We start from the raw sequence: 19,172 nt of genomic DNA on the forward strand, positions 1-19,172 counted from the left end.
TCTGCGTGAGAATGCTGTGGCTCTCCTGCTCTCTTATAGAGCGGCCAAACCTTCTCTCATCTCCTTGTTTGAACAAGGAACACCGAGACAGCCCCCCTCCTTTGTTTGTTCTCCCGCTGACACCCGGTCTTCCTGGCAGAGGGCTGGGATTTGAGGAAGCTTCAGTCCTGGTATTGTGCATACCGGTATTCTCTGGAATTGGGACCGTTTACGGTATGGAAGGACAGCTTTGAGGAAGGAGATTCAGCTGACACTGGAGCGGCTGGGACTGGTGAGACCCTCAATCTGAAGGACTGGTTATAAGATACCATGTGTGATGGCGTGTGAGTGACAGCATGTGTGTAACAGTATGTGTGTGACAGCATGTGTGTGACAGCATGTGTTTAACAGCATGTGTGTGACAGATGTGAGTGACAGCATGTGAGTGACAGCATGTGAGTGACAGCATGTGTGTGACAGCATGTGTGTAACAGCATATGTGTGACAGCATGTGTGTAACAGCATGTGAATAACAGCATGTGTGTGACAGCATGTGAGTGACAGCATGTGAGTGACAGCATGTGAGTGACAGCATGTGTGTGACAGCATGTGTGTGTCGACACTTAAAACCAACCAAAATGCAGACACAAAGTGTGTACGAAACACTTTAGGATCACAACGTGTGATCCTAAAGTCAAACGTTGACCTGTTTTACAGGTCAACGTTTGACCCGCTACATACAAGCACTGTGTGTAGCGCTGTGTGTAGCGCTGTGTGTAACATTGTGTAGCCGTGGGTGGACATTGTGTAGCCTTGGCTGGACATTGTGTAGCCGTTTGTGGACATTGTGTAGCCGTGTGCTCCGTGGCCTTACGGACCGTGCAGTATGAGCCGGGCCAGTGGACTGTGTGTATACGCTGCATTCTGGGAACCGGGACGTTCAATATTGGGGATTGAACCAGTGAATACAACCGCTTTATTTCTGTGGACGTTATTGTAGAAAGTTAACCCCAGGAAGTGTTCCCGAAGCAGCCTGGATGACCCGACGATACCTTATAGGAGGGAAGGATCAGACTGGTCCATTGCATTATAATAATATATTGCCGTCTATTTTGTGGCATTTGCGCCATTTCATTTAAGTAGTTAAGAAATTAAAATAGTGTTATCACACATAATTAAATAACTCAACCATTATTGTGGATAGAGCCATCCGTAAGTACTGGCCTGATGACAAAGAGTTTGAATTGATGTCTTGTTTTAGCCAACTAAGGAGGAATGTCGTACTGTTAGTTTGGTGCAGCAGATTTACGTTTGTGTCGCCGTATTAAAGCCTATTATCTAGCCCTGCCTCACTCTCTCCCTCCCTCCTCTCTCTCCCTCCTATCATTGTCTCCCTCCTACCTTTGTCTCCCTCTCTCCCTCCCACCACTCCCTCCCTCCCACTTATTCCCACCTCTCTCTCTCTCTCTCTCTCTCTCTCTCTCTCTCTCTTCCCTCCCACCTTCTCCCACTCTCTTTCCCTCCTACCTCTATCTCTTCCTCATACCTCTCTCTCTCTCTCTCTCTCTCTCTCTCTCTCTCTCTCTCTCTCTCTCTCTCTCTCTCGCTCTCTCTCTCTCTCTCTCTCTCTCTCTCTCTCTCTCTCTCTCTCTCTCTCTCTCTCTCTCTCTCTCTCTCTCCCTCTCTCTCTCCCCCCTTCCTCCTATTTGCATCCGTCAAATTCTTTGACAAGCTCAATTAGCCCCCGCTGGGTCCTAGTGCTCCCCGCGTTTCACCGAAACTCTTTGCTGAACACTCGATCTTTCTTTACACAGAGCCGGGCTGTGCACCTTGGTCCACCGTCCTCCTAACAAAGGATGTGATGTCTCTGTGTACTGTCAGCCCCTTGGTCCGGTGCATATATGTGAATGAGACTTTTTATGTACGAATTCCGTCTTCATCTCAATCAATTATGACTTGATATCGTCCGTGATAGGATCGAATTGCGAGTCTCTAAAGTGTAATAAATAATTTCACCAGGAGAGGGCCTTATCTTCCGGCCAAATCAGGGGTAGGGGCTGTTTTTTAGAAGAGTAGTGGTAATAGTAGTAGGTAGTAGTAGTTGTAGACAGTAGTATTAGATTAGACTAGATTATATCCAGTAGGCATCTGGATTTAATCCAGGTATTGTATACAGTACATACCACATGTTAATGTATACTATAAATCACATGTAAATGAATACTGTACATATACCACGTGCTAATGTACAGTACATACCACATGTAAATGTATACAGTACATATCATGCAGTAAAAATCACATCACTGAATAATGGTTGTTTTCCTACATTAGTGTGAACACATGGAGAGGACACCAGGGCAGCAGACAGACGTGTGGGGGACGTCTCTCTGAGGGCGGGGGCAGAAGGAGCCGGACCAGTCTGGTAGGAATGTCAGCGATGGGGAAGGTAGCGCTAAGGTGAGCTAAATATGGAAGGCAGGGCAGAGTTCAGCAGGGAGTTGTTCTGAGATGCAGTCTGACGGATGTTAAAGCTGGACCAGAGGCGCTGAGCGGAGGAATACACAGTGGGGGTCGTCCACCTGTCTGTCTGGGATCCACAACGATGGGCAACGACGGTAAGAACACTTGTTCTCATTTGAGCAGTTGAGAGCAGAGAATGAGAGGAGTTCTAGAGACCTGTGAGTCTTCATCCAGCTCTTTAATGTCTGTGTTATTATCAGAAGCTGATGTCGGTTTCAAGTGAAGTCTCTGGACCGTTAACAGGACGCCTCCGTAGCAGTCTCACTTCCCACTCAGCAGGGCTTTAGTTCTGTGATTCAGCGTGTCGCCCTAGTGTCTACAGGAGTCAGCGTGTATCGTGTCTAGGCTTCAGTTACGGTTTCACTAGAAGTGTGAAGGTATTGGGAAAAGGTTAAGATCAACACCACCCACTCACCACGGGGGCCTGATGAAGAGCGAGGTCCTCAGTTTGGGGGGGGGGGGGGGGGTCCATTACCATCCATTGATTTTCCAATCCCACTTCATCAGATAGTGAGAATCAGATCAATAGCAGAGTAAGACCCTTCCCTACGGGCCCATAAGTGCACTGCTGATGGGTTGTGTCTCCTGCCCCCTCCAGCCAGCAGGGGGAGCTCCGCCGCGGTGGGGATAGCTGTGGGCTTCGGCATCCTGGCCATCCTCTTCACCATCGGCATCCTGCAGTTCTGCTGCAAGTACAAGTGCAAGGATTGTACAAAGTGCTGCAAGAAGAAGAGTGAGTGGATTTCTCAATAGTAATTAATAAATAAGTAAATTCATTGTTCAGTTATGTTCAGTATTCTTTTTTTTGTTTCTTGCGTTGTCTCTCATAGAACCTTCATTGAAGGATAAAGTGGTCACGTAAGTGTTTTGTTTTGGATGAATATCACAGAATTCACACACTTTTTTGCGAGATACTCAGGGCAGGCTAATTGTGGCTCTTTTTCTCTCTCTTCCTCTGTGTCTTATTTTGCACTTTCTCTATCTGTCTCTCTTTCTGTTTCTCTATCTCTCTGTCTGTCTCACTCTCTCTCTCTTTCCTAATATCTCTCTCTCTCTCTCGCTCTCGCTCTCTCTCGCTCTCTCTCTCTACAGAAAGTTGGGGTTGAAGAAGACCTCAACGTTCTCTGTCAGTGGAACCCTCAAATGAAACTTCAGGTTTTGAGAAACAGGAAATGATGCCCTCTGTTAAACTGTTGATTTCCTGTCTTCCTGTTGTCTCTATTATTATAAAAAATATTGGCTTACTCTAGTTCATTATTCTTTTTGTATAATAATTATTATTACTGTTATTATTTGTGTTATTCTTGATATATATGAATATATATTATATTATATATATTATTATTTTTAATTATAATGATTGGGCCAATATCCTTCCACAAAGAGCTAAATAAAATGTCCTCTAAACATGATATCTGTTGACAGAGCTATTTTAAATGTTTGTGTTTGTGTGCGTGTGTGTGTGTTTGTGTGCGTGTGCCTGTATGTTTTCTCTAATCATTCATGTATGAAGAGTTGATAGTCCAGTCCCTGTATGCTGCCCACTGAGGGCCCACTGAGGGGCCCCACTGAGGGCCCCTCTGAAGGCCCCACCGTCCTGAAGACCTCCAGACATGGGGCTCACTAACTGCACCACTTAGGGTGCACTCACACTAGGCCATCTGGCCGTGGCCGTTGGCCGTCGCAACTGTGGCCCGGCCACGGTAGGCTCTTGTACATACGTCATCACGTCGTAACACGTCATCACCAAGCGTCCGCTGCATGGACCATAATAAAGTCTGCCGCCAGTCAGAGTTTTAACAACAATGGACAACAACACACAGAACACAGTTTGCACTTTGCTGATTCTGTTGCTTATTTGGATTTATGTTTACCGTTTAATGGGAAAGAAGGCTCGTCGCCTTTATTATGTCGTCGCATGGACTATGCGTCTTCCAGCTCAGGTTGCGTAGCCGTGCGTGTGCGCGTGTCGGCTCATTAGCATCTGTACCGTAGCGGCTCGTGCCGTAGCAGCACACCTCTCCCAAGTGGCCAAATTGGCCTGGCCTGGCCAGACTGGCCACACTCACACTGGCAGTTTTGAGCACGGTTAGGTGTGAAAAGTCTGATTAGGGGACCCGTTTCGGCCTCAGACTCCAAGTGGTCCCGCTGCTCTGGGGGCTTAGGAAGACCTCCAGACATTGGGGTCTTCCGAGGGCCCCTCTGAGGGGGACGTGTTACATGTGGTTCATCTGTTACATTGAGTTCACATAATGTGTGAGAGTTGTGAATTCTTTGTCAAAAGTTTCTTCTGTGACTTCTCACTTCCTGTTTGAGTTTTCTTCCGAAAGATTTTATGTAAATTTAACTTTGTATAACCCTTTTGAAAGGAAGTGGCTTTGCGTTCAAATGTCACAGAGCAGCGTAGACCAGCATGTAGATCAGGTAGTTCCTCATTTATAAATCTATTCTTATACTCTTTGAGCAGAGCATCCAGAGTGAGGCAACACTACAAAAACAAGGCTGTTATGAATGTAAAAGTCACCCAGTCCGAACTTTATTAAATAGAGATGTACATTATGTTGATGGCTGCTTTGACAGCACATATGTGTTCACTATGACTATTCAGTTAAATATATTCCAGAAGTTTCTCCGGAAATGTAGGTTTTCCCCACATCGAAACTGAATCAAGAGTCAGAAATTGATACTCAAAGGAGGAAGTCTTTCAACGCGAGAACGAACAACATAACGTAATTTAGGAGAAGTAAGTTTTATCCCTGGGCTTTCCCTTCACAGCCAACATTTGCTTTATGGGCATCTCCTCTTTTTGATACCAACGGGGCAGTCTCCCTTTCCTAATGCACCCTTCACACACACACACACACACCACAGAACAACAGACAGTTATCCAAAACCCATACTCACGCACACATCACAGAACAACACAACTTTAACCAGACCTTAACCTTCACACGCACACACCACAGAACAACGGACATTTATCCAAAACCTATACACACGCGCGCACTCATCACAGAACAACACAACTTTAGCCGAACCCTTACACGTGTCCATATACATATGCTCTGAAGTCAGCCTGTTTAAAACAACAAGCCCAGCAGCCAGCAGGAAGAGCTTAATAAACCAATAAATAAATTAAATAGCGATCGCATTAAGCTGTCTCCCCAGTGGGGGGTCACTCGCCCCAGAGCTCCACGTCACCCAGAGAGATGGGGGCCAGGCCCCCCCTCACAGAGGGGAGGAACGTGAGGGGCAGGAACAGCGTGGGGGACGCCTCATCCAACACCGTGCGCGTCCGCTCCGACGACGAATCAGAGTCCTCCACGCTCACCAGCGTCTCCATCATGATGTGCGTTTTCCGCCGGTAGTTTGTGTGAAAGGCGGGCTGGTACCCAGAGGGCTGCGCGGGGGTCTGTCCCCTCTGGTAGCCTGTGGGGGCGGCCTCCTTCAGAGCCGCCCCCCCGCCCCGCGGCCCCGAACCCGCCTGGTGCCGGTACGGGTCCGGGGCCGGACCACTCTGCCCAGACCCGCCGTCCGGTCCCTCTGAGCTGCCGGAGCCCCGTCGCTGGGGGCCCGGCCCAGAGGCAGCGGGGGCCTCCGTCTCCTCTTCGGGGCGGGCGTGAATCCTCCAGACCTGCGGGGGAGGTGCCCCCGCGCCCCGGGAGCCGCCGCTGCTCACCCACCCGCTGTCTTCCTGTCGGACCGCATCACTTCCTCCCGTCTTCGTGGCGCCGTTGGAGCTCACGCTCACACCGCTGTCCATGCTGGTTCTACTCTCGCTCTTCCAGTCCGTCTCCGGTCTGAAGGCCTCCAGGCTCCGGGGCCCAGGGCCCCCCCAGCCCTCCAGGGGGGTCTTGGGCATGCAGAGCAGCCAGCCTTTGTCGGTGACCACCTCCATGGGCCCCTCTCCCACCCTGAGGGGAGACCAGCTCTTCTCGGGGGGTTCCTGCAAGTCAAAGAGGGACACGAAAGCGGACACTTTGTTATTGCTCAGTATTACCAAACAGGAACTTCTGTGACAACCGAGCTCACATGAGGAGTTTGAGTTGTGATCCTTGTCAACTCGTGACACGTTGCTGCCCGGGTGGTTTGATTCCTATCAAACCTTCATCAAGATAACTCAAAGTGCAAAACCAAGGACTAGACATTTCACAATATATCGCCCTGCACAGTGACACAAAAAACACTTGCTGCGGTTCGGCAGTGAGCTGCAGCCTCTCACCAGTGCCAGCGGCGTCTTCTCTGGATGCCTCAGGAAGCTGCAGAGGGCGACCATGATGACCGCGAGCCCGGCCAGCACGGCCAGGACGGACAGGGAGGACACTGCGTAGTAGTACCACTCTGATGGGGCATGGAGGAGAGAGGGGTGAAGTGAGATACAAAGCAATGTGACGATGTTCCCCAATCAGTCTGTCTCTCTAGTGTCCTGTGACAGTGAGATAGTGTCCTGTGACCGTGAGATAGTGTCCTGTGATAGTGCCCTGTGATAGTGTCCTGTGACAGTGAGATAGTGTCCTGTGACAGTGAGAAAGTGTCCTGTGATAGTGTCCTGTGACAGTGAGATAGTGTCCTGTGATAGTGAGATAGTGTCCTGTGACAGTGAGATAGTGTCCTGTGATAGTGTCCTGTGACAGTGAGATAGTGTCCTGTGACAGTGAGATAGGGTCCTGTGATAGTGTCCTGTGATAGTGTCCTGTGACAGTGAGACAGGGTCCTGTGATAGTGAGATAGTGTCCTGTGATAGTGAGATAGTGTCCTGTGATAGTGTCCTGTGATAGTGAGATAGTGTCCTGTGATAGTGTCCTGTGATAGTCAGATAGTGTCCTGTGATAGTGAGATAGTGTCCTGTGATAGTGAGATAGTGTCCTGTGATAGTGTCCTGTGACAGTGAGATAGGGTCCTGTGATAGTGAGATAGTGTCCTGTGATAGTGAGATAGTGTCCTTTGATAGTGAGATAGTGTCCTGTGATAGTGAGAAAGGGTCCTGTGATAGTGTCCTGTGATAGTGAGATAGTGTCCTGTGATAGTGTCCTGTGACAGTGAGATAGGGTCCTGTGATAGTGAGATAGTGTCCTGTGATAGTGAGATAGTGTCCTGTGATAGTGAGATAGTGTCCTGTGATAGTGAGATAGTGTCCTGTGATAGTGTCCTGTGATAGTGTCCTGTGATAGTGAGATAGGGTCCTGTGACAGTGAGATAGTGTCCTGTGATAGTGAGATAGTGTCCTGTGATAGTGTCCTGTGATAGTGAGATAGTGTCCTGTGATAGCGAGATAGTGTCCTGTGATAGTGTCCTGTGATAGTGAGAAAGGGTCCTGTGATAGTGTCCTGTGACAGTGAGATAGTGTCCTATGATAGTGAGATAGTGTCCTGTGACAGTGAGATAGTGTCCTATGACACCTTGAGGATGGAGGTCCTATGACACCATGAGGATGGAGGTCCTATGACACCATGAGGATGGAGGTCCTATGACACCATGAGGCTGGAGGTCCTCCTCACCTGGGACGGGGAGACGAACACACTGCGGGGCGGAGACGTCACTGCGCTGAAGGCCCGTGTTTCCCGCCACCTGAAGCCGGACGCAGTAGTCCCTCCCCCAGTACAATGCCCGGAAGGTGTGGCTCCTCCCCTCAGGGCCCTCCGTGTCGTCCTTCAGGTACGCCATGCTCGTCTGGGGACACGTTTTGGTCAAACATGACGTTCTGTTGACATACTCTCTTCAGGGGGACAATAAGGCTGAGTACGACTGGCAATTAATGTACTCACTTATTGTATGTTGTACGTCCTGGCACTTAATGTACGCACTTATTGTATGTTGTACGTCCTGGCTCTTGATGGACTTACTTATTGTATGTTGTACGTCCTGGCTCTTAATGGACTTACTTATTGTATATTGTACGTCCTGGCTCTTAATGGACTTACTTATTGTATGTTGTCCGTCCTGGCACTTAAAGGTTGTATCAGCGGTTCAAGGCCGAAACATAAATGATCACATTCATCTGATCTTTCCTCACGATCCGCTTGCTGCCCGGACCATAAGCAAAAAAATGTGTCTCTGTAGGCAGTCTATGCTCCGAGATCGCACACAAAAACGAATTGTACTACCAACCACTCAAAACCCAAATAAATAGTATTCCAACCAATCAACGACAAGGGGTGGGTGTTGTGGGTTTTTGCGCTGCGTTCATGATAGGTTAACTGGATGCACAAAACACAGAAGTGAGGGGTGAGCTGGCTCTGTTTGTTTGGGATCTCGCTTCAAATACCAACAGAATTGACGTCACCCAACATCGCTGATACACCTCTAAAACACGCATTTATTGTATGTTGTACGTCCTTGCACTTAAACATAGTACTTAGCTTTGTGTAGAATCTTATCCAAGCTCTCTTCATATGTACAGGGAATAAGTTAACCTAGTAATTGTAAGTGTTGGCACTTGGTTCTGTGAACATCCTTACTGTACCGATAGCCATATATTGTTGTTTCTCTTCTTCTGACAAATGTAATTATTGTAAGTTGCTTTGGATAAAATTGTCTGCTAAACGCCCTGAATGTTAATGTAAAAATGTAACGTTAAGTTCCCATTGTTTCCATTTAGAAAGGTAAACGTATTCCCTCCCATAATGAGGGCCCCTACCTCGTTGGGTCGGCCCCTCTCCTCCAGGAACATGGTGTAGGTCATCCCAAACAGAGAGATCTTCCTCAGGAGCGGCTTGTCGTCCACCGTCACGTTCAGAGAGTGGGAGGACGCCCGCAGGGTGAAGGAGGGCGGGCGCAGGTTACCTGTCAGACAACACCCACCTCGTCAGGAAACCGCCCAGCAGCCCATCAGGAGGAGTGACAGGGGTTCAACCAATAAGAGGGCCTTACTGTCGTTGGGGAGGAACTTCCTAAGGACCGCCCATTCTGAGACGCCGTTGGCTGTGACGGTTTGGACTCTGACCCGGTACGGCTCCATGAAGTCGTCGATAAGCCAGGTGAGTTCACAGAGGGGGGCCTGGATCAGCGTGCAGTTCGGCACGCCCTGCCACTTTTCTTTATACCTGGGGAGCGATAATGGGAGGCACGGGAAACAGAGGAAACCAAGGGCTCAGATGACATTCGGTCCTTCACTAACCAGAACTTTTTCTTTAATAAATACTAGATGAAGAGGAAAGCGAACGTTAAACAAAAGGATAAAAATCGTTGTTTTAAATAATGTGTAAGACTCATGAGAATCGCCGAGGGTGATTCATCATTAAGAGATGGGAGGCTCTTACTTTGACATCTGGACCGAGTACCGGGCCAGGGGTGTGACGTCACTAGGGGGGTCCCAAACCACCGTCTGCTCACCATCCCATCGGCTGGCCTTCAGGTGGTCCGGCCGGCGGGGGGAGGCTGAGGAACACACATCTCCAGGGTAAGCCTTACTGGGGCTATGCTCGATGCAAGAACGGACGGCCAGTGGAACCGCAGACCAGTACGATTCCACTCTGTTCGGTTCGGCAAGAAGTGCAGACGGAAAAACACACGAAGGGACAGGAGAGGGTCTTTCGTCGGACGGAGGGGACGCGTCGTCCGCCAGCCTGACCCTACGGTCACACTACATGTGACCGCCGACGGATGAGCGGCGGCGTGTCTGACATATAGGGGACAAGTCGTTGGAGACGCAGCCTGCAGCCAATCGAATCACTTCCCGCTAATAAAGCCGATCCTATTGATTCCACATTACTTGTGGCCAGCTTTTTGACGCAGGCCACAGAGCCGACAGAACTTGGACCCACAATGCATTTCGAAAGCGCCCAATGCAATGTCATTGAGATCCGTCCACAGACGCATGTCCACAGGCATCTGGAACACACATGGTGTGTTCCAGATGCCTCGGACACCAGCCTTCCGAGTTGCAAGTGGGGAAATCTCCCAGCTTTCTTGCGGCATTTCACGGAGGTACGCCCCCTGGTCGAGCCCCCTCGGAATTAGTATACCGAGTTAAGATATGATTTTCTCAATAAAAATGGCTGCGCCCGTAAGGAGATTTCTTTTCTGTGTATTTGCACCATGTTGGTCATTTTAAGCTCTTGCTGTGCGTGCAATACAATGGAAAGTTGTGTTGTTTGTTTTCGAGGTGGTTTGCTACAGAGGCGAATGTAGCTAACAATAAACAACGACTAGCCAATTTCATGACACAATCACGATGACAAACAGAAAAGCAATGTGTTCCAAGACCGGAAATCGTCACATTGCAACTCGGAAGGCTGGTGTCCAAGGTATCTGGATCACATAATCTGTCCAATGAAATCGCCTTTGTGATACAACCCCACGTGGATATGTCAAAAAGCCGGCCGGCAGCGGGGGATTTATATAGTCGCCTCTATAGCAAACCAGCTCGAGAACAAACAACAAAACTTTACATTGTATTGCAAGCACAGGAAGACCATGCAATGCATAAATTGGTGACCGGACTAAGGTAGCAAAGTAATCTAGTGTGCAAGAGCATTTAAAGGTCCCATGACATGCTATTTTATGTATTCTTTGATATAGGTATTAGTGGGCCACTAACACAGTATTCAAAGACGTTCCCGAAATTCAGCCGTGGTGCAGAGTTACAGCCACTGCGCTGTTTTGGTGTCTGTAGATATAATACAAATGAGGAGCGAGGCGGGTCAAGGAGGAGGGTGGGGGTGTGGCCCTGAGCAGCTTGCAGCCACGGTACCATGCGCTCTGTTTACAGTGGATGTATCGCAATGGCGAGGCGCACACAGCCTTTAGCCGTGTTCTGTAAATATTCTAGAACACACGGGAGTCCTGGAGTTCTATATCTAAATAATATCATATTATACATGTATCTATATCATAGATATAGATATAGGTATCTATATCATATCATATATATTATCACGGCCTAAAGCTGTGTGAGACGATATTATGAATCTCAAACGACCGCGCATGGGTTCTCCGACGTTCCTGGTTCTTCCACGTCCACATCAATGTGAAGTAGACTGAACCGCGACATGGAGGAGAAAGGGATTGTTGCCGGGCAGCACTTAGGCACCTCCGCCTCCTGCAGCGCCGAGGCGGTGGTTCCTCGGCAGCGGAACCACCTCTCCTCCATGTCGTGGTTCATGTTCTTGAGGGAGTCAAAGCCAAAGTTCCTTTCCCCCAATTCATTCTCAACCATGGCTGAGATAACCCCCACCACGAGTCTCGTTGTGGAAATACCAGAGACGAGTCCGACGTCCGACGCGCCATAACACCAAAAGCAGAACGGTTACCCAAATAACAAGGAAGTGTACAACACTTGCGTTACAGTCCTGGAACTATATATCTAAATAATATCATATAATACATAGATATCTATATCATATAACACATATTATCACGGCCAAAAGCTGTGTGCGCCTCCAGACGATATTATGAATCACAAACGACTGCGTTGGGTTCTCCGACTTCTCTGGTTCTTCCACTTTCACATCAATCTGAAGTAGACTGAACCGCGTGCTGCCTGCTGCCGGCTGCCCGCTGCCGGGCGTTGGTGCTTCGCGGCGTTGGTGCCTCGCGGCAACCGGCGGCATGTCACCGTTCATGTACTTCAGGGAGTCAAATCCAAAGTTCCTTTCCCCCAATTCCTTCTCAACCATGGCTGAGATAACCCCCACTACAGTCTCGTTGTGGAAATAAAAGAGACGTCAAAGAACCGACAGCAAACACTTGCGTTACAGTGTGTGTAATCATCACACACAAACTCATGTGGCGCTCGCACGATCGTGTGTCATTGGCGGGCCAAATTCTCTGGGCGGGCAAGGCAGAGAAAGGGGAGGAGCTTAGATTCCAAATCAGCGTGCTTGAGCCTCCGTTTTCTTCAAAGGCGAGTGTGGTAGAAATGAATGATTATATTCCATGGTAAACCATGATTATTATTAGGCCTATATATCTAATGGTAGAAAACATTTAAAGCGTCTCTGGATTCTGATCCAGGGCGTGACATGATGCCGGGGAGTCTGGGGTCAGAGCGTATGTTGGAACCCACCAGAGGAGCAGGAAGCTACAGGGATAATGCGTGCTGACCTCAGCCTGGTGTCCTAAATTATTTTGTTGAATTAGTCGAAGTGTTTAGACCTCGGTTAAATTCCACCACACGAGCAGAACACCTTGTGCTTGTTTTACACCGTAGGCAAGTTGTTAGCCACTGGGGGACCATAGGTAGCCTGGCTCCGCCCGCCTAACTACTTCCGCTCAATTTGAATTTCCCTTCAGTACTAGGTCTGGACCTGCTGTATGTAATTTGGTTTTCTGGTGCCGCCACAGCGGCCACCAATCAGCGAACAGAGGGCGTGTCTGAGAACAATGACGATAAAGTCGTACGCCAGTTTGAGTTGTTGTTGTAGGTCGGTAGTTGATTTACAATGTGCAATTTTATAAATTAAATTCGACGAACAAAACCTGCAGCTGTCGTTGACGGACATTTTCGTTCAGACGTTCAAGGTGTTTGGTTTGTGTACAACCTGCGCGTGATTCCCGGCGCATGACATACGTCACAACCAAACGTTAGCGATTGGTTATGGCAGATCCAGAGTGGCACTGGGCAGATCCAATCATTTTAAACTTCAACAGACACCCGCCTTCAAGTGAGTTAACGTTTGTCGATTGATTATGTCCAGACTCTCTGTACAAATGAAATGAAATGAAGTGAAGTACGAGAGTCTGGTAGAACCAGGCTAGACCATAGGCAGGCTATAGGGGAACTCATATTTATGTTAGAAAACCTCATAAAGTGAGATTTTCATGCCATGGGACCTTTAAAATCGATATCAAAATGACCAACATGGTACTAATACAAAGAAAATAAATCTCTTTACAGCCATTTTGTTGAGAGCGTCATCACTGAAACTGGGAGAAAACTGGGAGAAGGCTGGTGTCCGAGGCATCTGGATCACACCAAGATGGGACAGAACTGCGAGGATATCATTTTTTTTTATAATAATAATCATAACAAAAGTTATTATTACTATTTAAAATTCAAATTCTAAATGTATTGCAACAGCGACAGATGTGAGAATGGCCAATGCTGTGTATTAATACCGTGAGTATTAAGACCATCATAAAAACACACACACACACACACACACACACACACACACACACACACACACACACACACACACACACACACACACACACACACACACACACACACACACACACACACACACACACACAAACGAGGATAGAACAATAGAGAGACATTTATGGAAAAGAATAGGTAATTATTATAAACACTTTAAATTAACTTATAATTATTACCTGATGACACACTGTTGCTGCAGACTGTAGTAAAGAGCAGAACCCACAGAGTTCGGAGTTGCTCCATCAGAGATATCGCCTCTCAGCTGTCCCTCCGAACGCGGGACTCCAGCTGTAACGTGTTTTCCTATTCCAGATGTTCAGGCTACTGAGTCGGAGTCCGTCTGGTCGCAGAGAGCTTCTGGTCCTACTCTTGTTGTATGAGCGACACTCCGTCTCTCGCTCTCGGTGGCATACTTCCTCCGTCGACTACACGACACCGCCCCCGTCGACACACACACACGCACACACGCACACACACGCACACACGCACACACGCACACACACACACACACACACACACACACACACACACACACACACACACACACACACACACACACACACACACACACACACACACACACACACACTCACACACACATTCCGATGGTGTTACAGGATCCTAAAGGGTTCTCTCGGCCCATGTCCTCCTCTAATATGTGTATTGCTGTCATGTCTTTAATCTCACTTGTAGAAGACATGCGCTCAGTTAACCTCAGCACAGTCTCGTTTCAGATTGTTTTTTCTTCGCTTCCTGTTTCTGCTAAAGTATACATATATATAGATAAATAACCCTGGCAGATATTTGGGGGATTGTTTTTGCGTTTTGTGTGTTGTTTTTGTCGTTTTATCTCTGAAAGGCCCACCTTCTAAACGTTTACGCAGTCAAATATTGCAACGCACATATTTTTTGCATATGGATTCAATCCAGCAATTAGCCTATATAAACCACATTCAATTATTCGAATCAACGATCAAGCACGTTCCTGGGATCCGGGGACGGCATCAATTATCTGGATTCAGAGCGCCCTCCAGGTTTAAGACCCAGAACCCCCAGAACCGACTGTGAGGGTTTGATGTGGGGTCGCAGCTCGGTGACAGGGGGGCTCTGTGCTGAAGCGATGCCCGCACCGAGGCCCTCGTGTCCGTGGGCTGTGTTGTGGGTTGTGTGTTGAGTGTTCTTCCGTTGTTCTGTATGTTCTCGTAAAGGCACCTCTGGTTGTCGTGCGGTCTGTGGGACTGGGGTTATCCACCTGCCACTCGACAAACTATTTAGTACGTGGGAAAGCAGCTAATAGGGTTAGGGTTAATCCCTATTTATTGATTCCAGTCCGAGAGGTTTTAAGACCGGCTTTTTTAAGTGCAAGTTGGAGGAGAGTTTGACATAAGGGCACACCCCCCTTTCTTCGCTGAGACTCAACACCGCCCTCTAGTGGTGCAGAAATAGTTAATCTCTGTACGTTTTATTTGGTATTCCAACAATCCCTGCTGCTGTCTTCGTTTCCTTTTCCCCACTAAACCAGAGAGAGCCTCGCCTCTCTCGACAAACATTAACTCACTGGTGTCGGTTGCAGTTTAAGACTATTGGCTCGGCCCAGTGCCACTCTGGATCTGCCATAACCAATCGCTTACGTTTGGCTACAACTCAAACTAGCGCGAGACCTCAACGTCATTGTTCTCAGCCACTTCTATGGAGGTAGATTTCTGTCTTTATTATGCAATCAAAAATAATAGGTTTGAGAGCAAAACGTTCCACACTGCAATCAAAAAATAGGTTTGAGAGCAAAACTTTCCACACTGCAATCAAAAATTAGATTTGAGAGCAAAACTATCGACACTGCAATCAAAAAATGTTTTATTGCAAGATAAATGAATGTGATAAAAAAAATATTAATGGGAATTCAAAAGTTTTGTTTGCAAACCCAAAAGTTTTGTTTGTTGTTTGTATCTTGCAATAAAACATTTTTTGATTGCAGTGTGGAAAGTTTTGCTCTCAAACCTATTTTTTGATTGCAGTGTGGAAAGTTTTGCTCTCAAACCTATTATTTTTGATTACATAATAAAGACACAAATCTACCTCCATACTTCCTCTGTTCGCTGATTCGACCGGCAACATTTGGCCGGAGAAATCCCGCGAACATGCCGCAAACGCAGACGTAGTTACCTGTTACCTGTCCTCCAAATGCCTCGTGGCATTTAGGGCATTACGCAGAAGTTGTACTGAAGGGAAAAGAAAATTGAGTGGAAGTACGTAGGCGGTCGTCGGAGCCAGGCTATTGCTGCTGTACATCAGAGAGTCGAATGGGGCAGGGTCCCAGTTTGGGCTTCCTTTAAACAACAAGGTGCTCCTGATGACCCTTATGTTGGCTGCTCACTGCATCGATACACAACATGTTGATTTGTTACTTTAGTGAAGGCTTCAATGGTCATCATATTGCTCTGCGTTGCAACCTTGACTCGACTGCATGTGCATGTGCTCAATGGTAGTGCATAGGCTATATTTTAGTGCATGTGCTCAATTAAAGTGCATGTGCTCAATTAAAGTGCATGTACTATATTATAGTGTATGTGCTATATTATAGTGCATGTGCTCATTCAGAGTGCATGTGCATGTTTTGGGTGTACACACACATCTCATCAAATATATTTTCACAACAACTTGTCTGAGCATGTTCATTTGTGTGATTTGGTTGTTTTAATCGATTTGATTGTAAATTATATATCTAGATCAGTGGCGTGCACAGACATTTTGGGGGGCAGGTGCTCAGTGAAAAATAAGGGCACTTTGTGCCGTGTTACGTCCCCTAAGTGGGCTAGGGGTAAGGGGAGTAACATAGTACCATGTCAAAAACAGTAGGAGTCATGTAGTCCAAGTTAAGGGTGTTTATTGCCAAACTCAAGCGCTTGTCTTCAGGGAGATCCACAGGCAAAAACAACAAACAAAACGTAGCTTATCCCTGACTAGAAACAAAAGACAACTTTCTAAATTAAAGAAAAGTACATGTTCTAATCCTCCCTAGCAACACAGAACCAGGAGAAAAGTGGGAACAAACATAATGGCAGGCTTCCTTGCCCAACACAAAACTAAGACTAGAGAGCTGCTAAACAGACAGCGGCAGGACTCCAGGTGTGCACTGTCTAGAGGTGGGGCTGAAGGGGTGGAGCCGAGGGTCTCGAGCTAAAGGCAGCATACACCAAATCACATTAGAACACATGGGAAGGAAACATGCAGCATGTGGAACTGCCGGCTGCCTTATTATAGCAGTGTGAGATTTTTTTTTTTAAAGCGTCATTTTGAAGTGAAGAGTGATCATTATCACTTTCTAAAGCAGCAACCTCCTCGGTGCCATGTCTTTAAAGATGTTGATGACCTCACTATGATTGATCTTGATATATTTTTCTATAGCAAGCAGGAGAAGGTCAGAGAGCCGTTCTTCTCCACACAGACTTCTTAGTTTAGTTTTGGTAATTTTCAGCTTTGAAAATGATCTCTCAACAGAGCCGGCCACTGTTTTCCCTCAGTATGGCAAATAATTATTTGAGGTCCTTTGCAGGAAAGCTGCAGTGGAACACCTTTAGTTCTGTCTTCAGCTGGTCCTCGCCTTCTCCATAGAGATCACAGAGGATGCGGACAGCTTCCTTGGCTTCTGAGTTTGGCGTGCTTACCCAGTTGGCATGTACCGTTAAGGGGTGGAAGGACTGAATGATTCTAGCAGTGGGACATCCAGTGTTGAATCTCCTGTTTAGCTCCTCAGTCACAGTATCCAGAAAGGAGGCTTAGGGTGCAAACAATACACTCTAGATTAATTAATTTATGTGTTACATCGCTGGTTGGGCAGGGCAGGGGAGTAGGGGTGTGTGGGCAGCAGCTGTGAACTGCTGCTGCAACCGTTTGTGTCCGCTCTGCGCGTTCACGTTGACAAAGGAAGAGAGGTGTGTGCGAGGAAGGGGGGGGGGGCATATATTTTGGGGCATTATTATCACACGTTTTTAATTGTCAAGCCTTTATTGATGATAATGTCGGCATGGGCCACATGCACTGTTTAAAAAAAATAAAAAATATTTCTGATTATTTTATTTTTTTCAAAAGGGCACTTGATTGGGCCAAGGGGCAAAGGACAGGTGCTCTAGCACCGCCTTGGGTCTACCTGTGCACGCCACTGATCTAGATCATTATAATAATAATAATTTTATTTAAAGCCGCCTTTCTCTGCACTCAAGGACACAGTACAGAGGTACACAAAAGTCATTTGAGAGGAACTCAATTAAAAAAAATATATATATAGAAAGAAAGAAAATTGTAGCAACACAGAAATAGTAATTGGCATCAGGTGGAATAGACAGTTTTGAACAGATGGGTTTTGAGATGGTATTTGAAAAGTGGAAATGAAATGATGTTTCTGAGCATTCCAGAGACGGGGATCAGAGCGGCTGAATGCTCTGTGCCCCGTGGTGATGAGACGGGCAGAGGGGACAGACAGGTGTACGGAGAAGAGGATCTGAGGGAGCAGAAGGGATTGGGTACGTGTGTCACCAATGTTAGCAGATTGCGCGTTGTAAAGTAGGAAGGATACTTCTCTCTTAGCCCATAAGACACCCGGACTAGCGTGGATGCTCGCTGGTTGTACAGGGGTTGATGGTGTGTTGGATACTCTTTGTTTGATTAACCACGATGGTGTTTGGTTCAGCCCTGATTGTTTGAAACACAATAGACTCACACACCAGGAATCAGCGCAGGTTCAGGAGACCGGTCTATCAGGTATAAAACGAGCTACCTGGACACACCCTTTGCTGTGGCACGGAGCAGAATGGGGGGGGGGGATGTTCAGGACTGTTTATCTAACAGCCTGAATGGAGGTCAGTGGAGAAACCAGGGCCAGGAGAGGAGAGGAGAGGAGAGGAGAGGGGGGAGAGGAGAGGAGAGAGGGGAGAGGGGAGGAGAGGAGAGGGGGGAGAGGAGAGGAGAGGGGGAGAGGAGAGGAGAGGAGAAAGGGGAGAGGAGAGGAGAGAGGGGAGAGGAGAGGGGGGAGAGGAGAGGGGGGAGAGGAGAGGAGAGGAGAGGAGAGGGGGGAGAGGAGAGGAGAGAGGGGAGAGGGGAGGAGAGGAGAGGGGGGAGAGGAGAGGAGAGGGGGAGAGGAGAGGAGAGGAGAAAGGGGAGAGGAGAGGAGAGAGGGGAGAGGAGAGGGGGGAGAGGAGAGGGGGGAGAGGAGAGGAGAGGAGAGGAGAGGGGGGAGAGGAGAGGAGAGAGGGGAGAGGGGAGGAGAGGAGAGGGGGGAGAGGAGAGGAGAGGGGGAGAGGAGAGGGGGGAGAGGAGAGGAGAGGAGAGGAGAGGAGAGGAGAGGAGAGGAGAGGAGAGGAGGAGAGGGGAGAGGAGAGGAGAGGAGAGGAGAGGAGAGGAGAGGAGAGGAGAGGGGGAGAGGAGAGGAGAGGAGAAAGGGGAGAGGAGAGGAGAGAGGGGAGAGGAGAGGAGAGGAGAGGGGGAGAGGAGAGGGGGGAGAGGAGAGGGGGGAGAGGAGAGAGGAGGAGAGGGGGGAGAGGAGAGGAGAGAGGGGAGAGGAGAGGAGAGG

General features: G+C 48.0%; 1 protein-coding gene across 1 annotated transcript; it reads right to left on the reverse strand.

The window, feature by feature from the left end:
• Positions 1 to 5,010: 5,010 nt before the first annotated feature.
• il10ra (interleukin 10 receptor, alpha) lies at positions 5,011 to 14,101 on the reverse strand. Its single transcript, XM_030337382.1, has 7 exons — positions 13,783 to 14,101; positions 9,762 to 9,879; positions 9,373 to 9,545; positions 9,140 to 9,285; positions 8,001 to 8,172; positions 6,725 to 6,843; positions 5,011 to 6,448 (listed from the first exon to the last, which is right to left on the reverse strand). Exons 1-7 carry the CDS (start codon positions 13,847 to 13,849, stop codon positions 5,678 to 5,680), a joined length of 1,566 nt encoding a protein of 521 aa, XP_030193242.1. The 5' UTR covers positions 13,850 to 14,101; the 3' UTR covers positions 5,011 to 5,677.
• Between the last annotated feature and the right edge of the window lie 5,071 nt (positions 14,102 to 19,172).

This window comes from Gadus morhua, chromosome 16, assembly GCF_902167405.1.
Source record: "Gadus morhua chromosome 16, gadMor3.0, whole genome shotgun sequence".
Lineage (NCBI taxonomy): Eukaryota > Metazoa > Chordata > Actinopteri > Gadiformes > Gadidae > Gadus > Gadus morhua.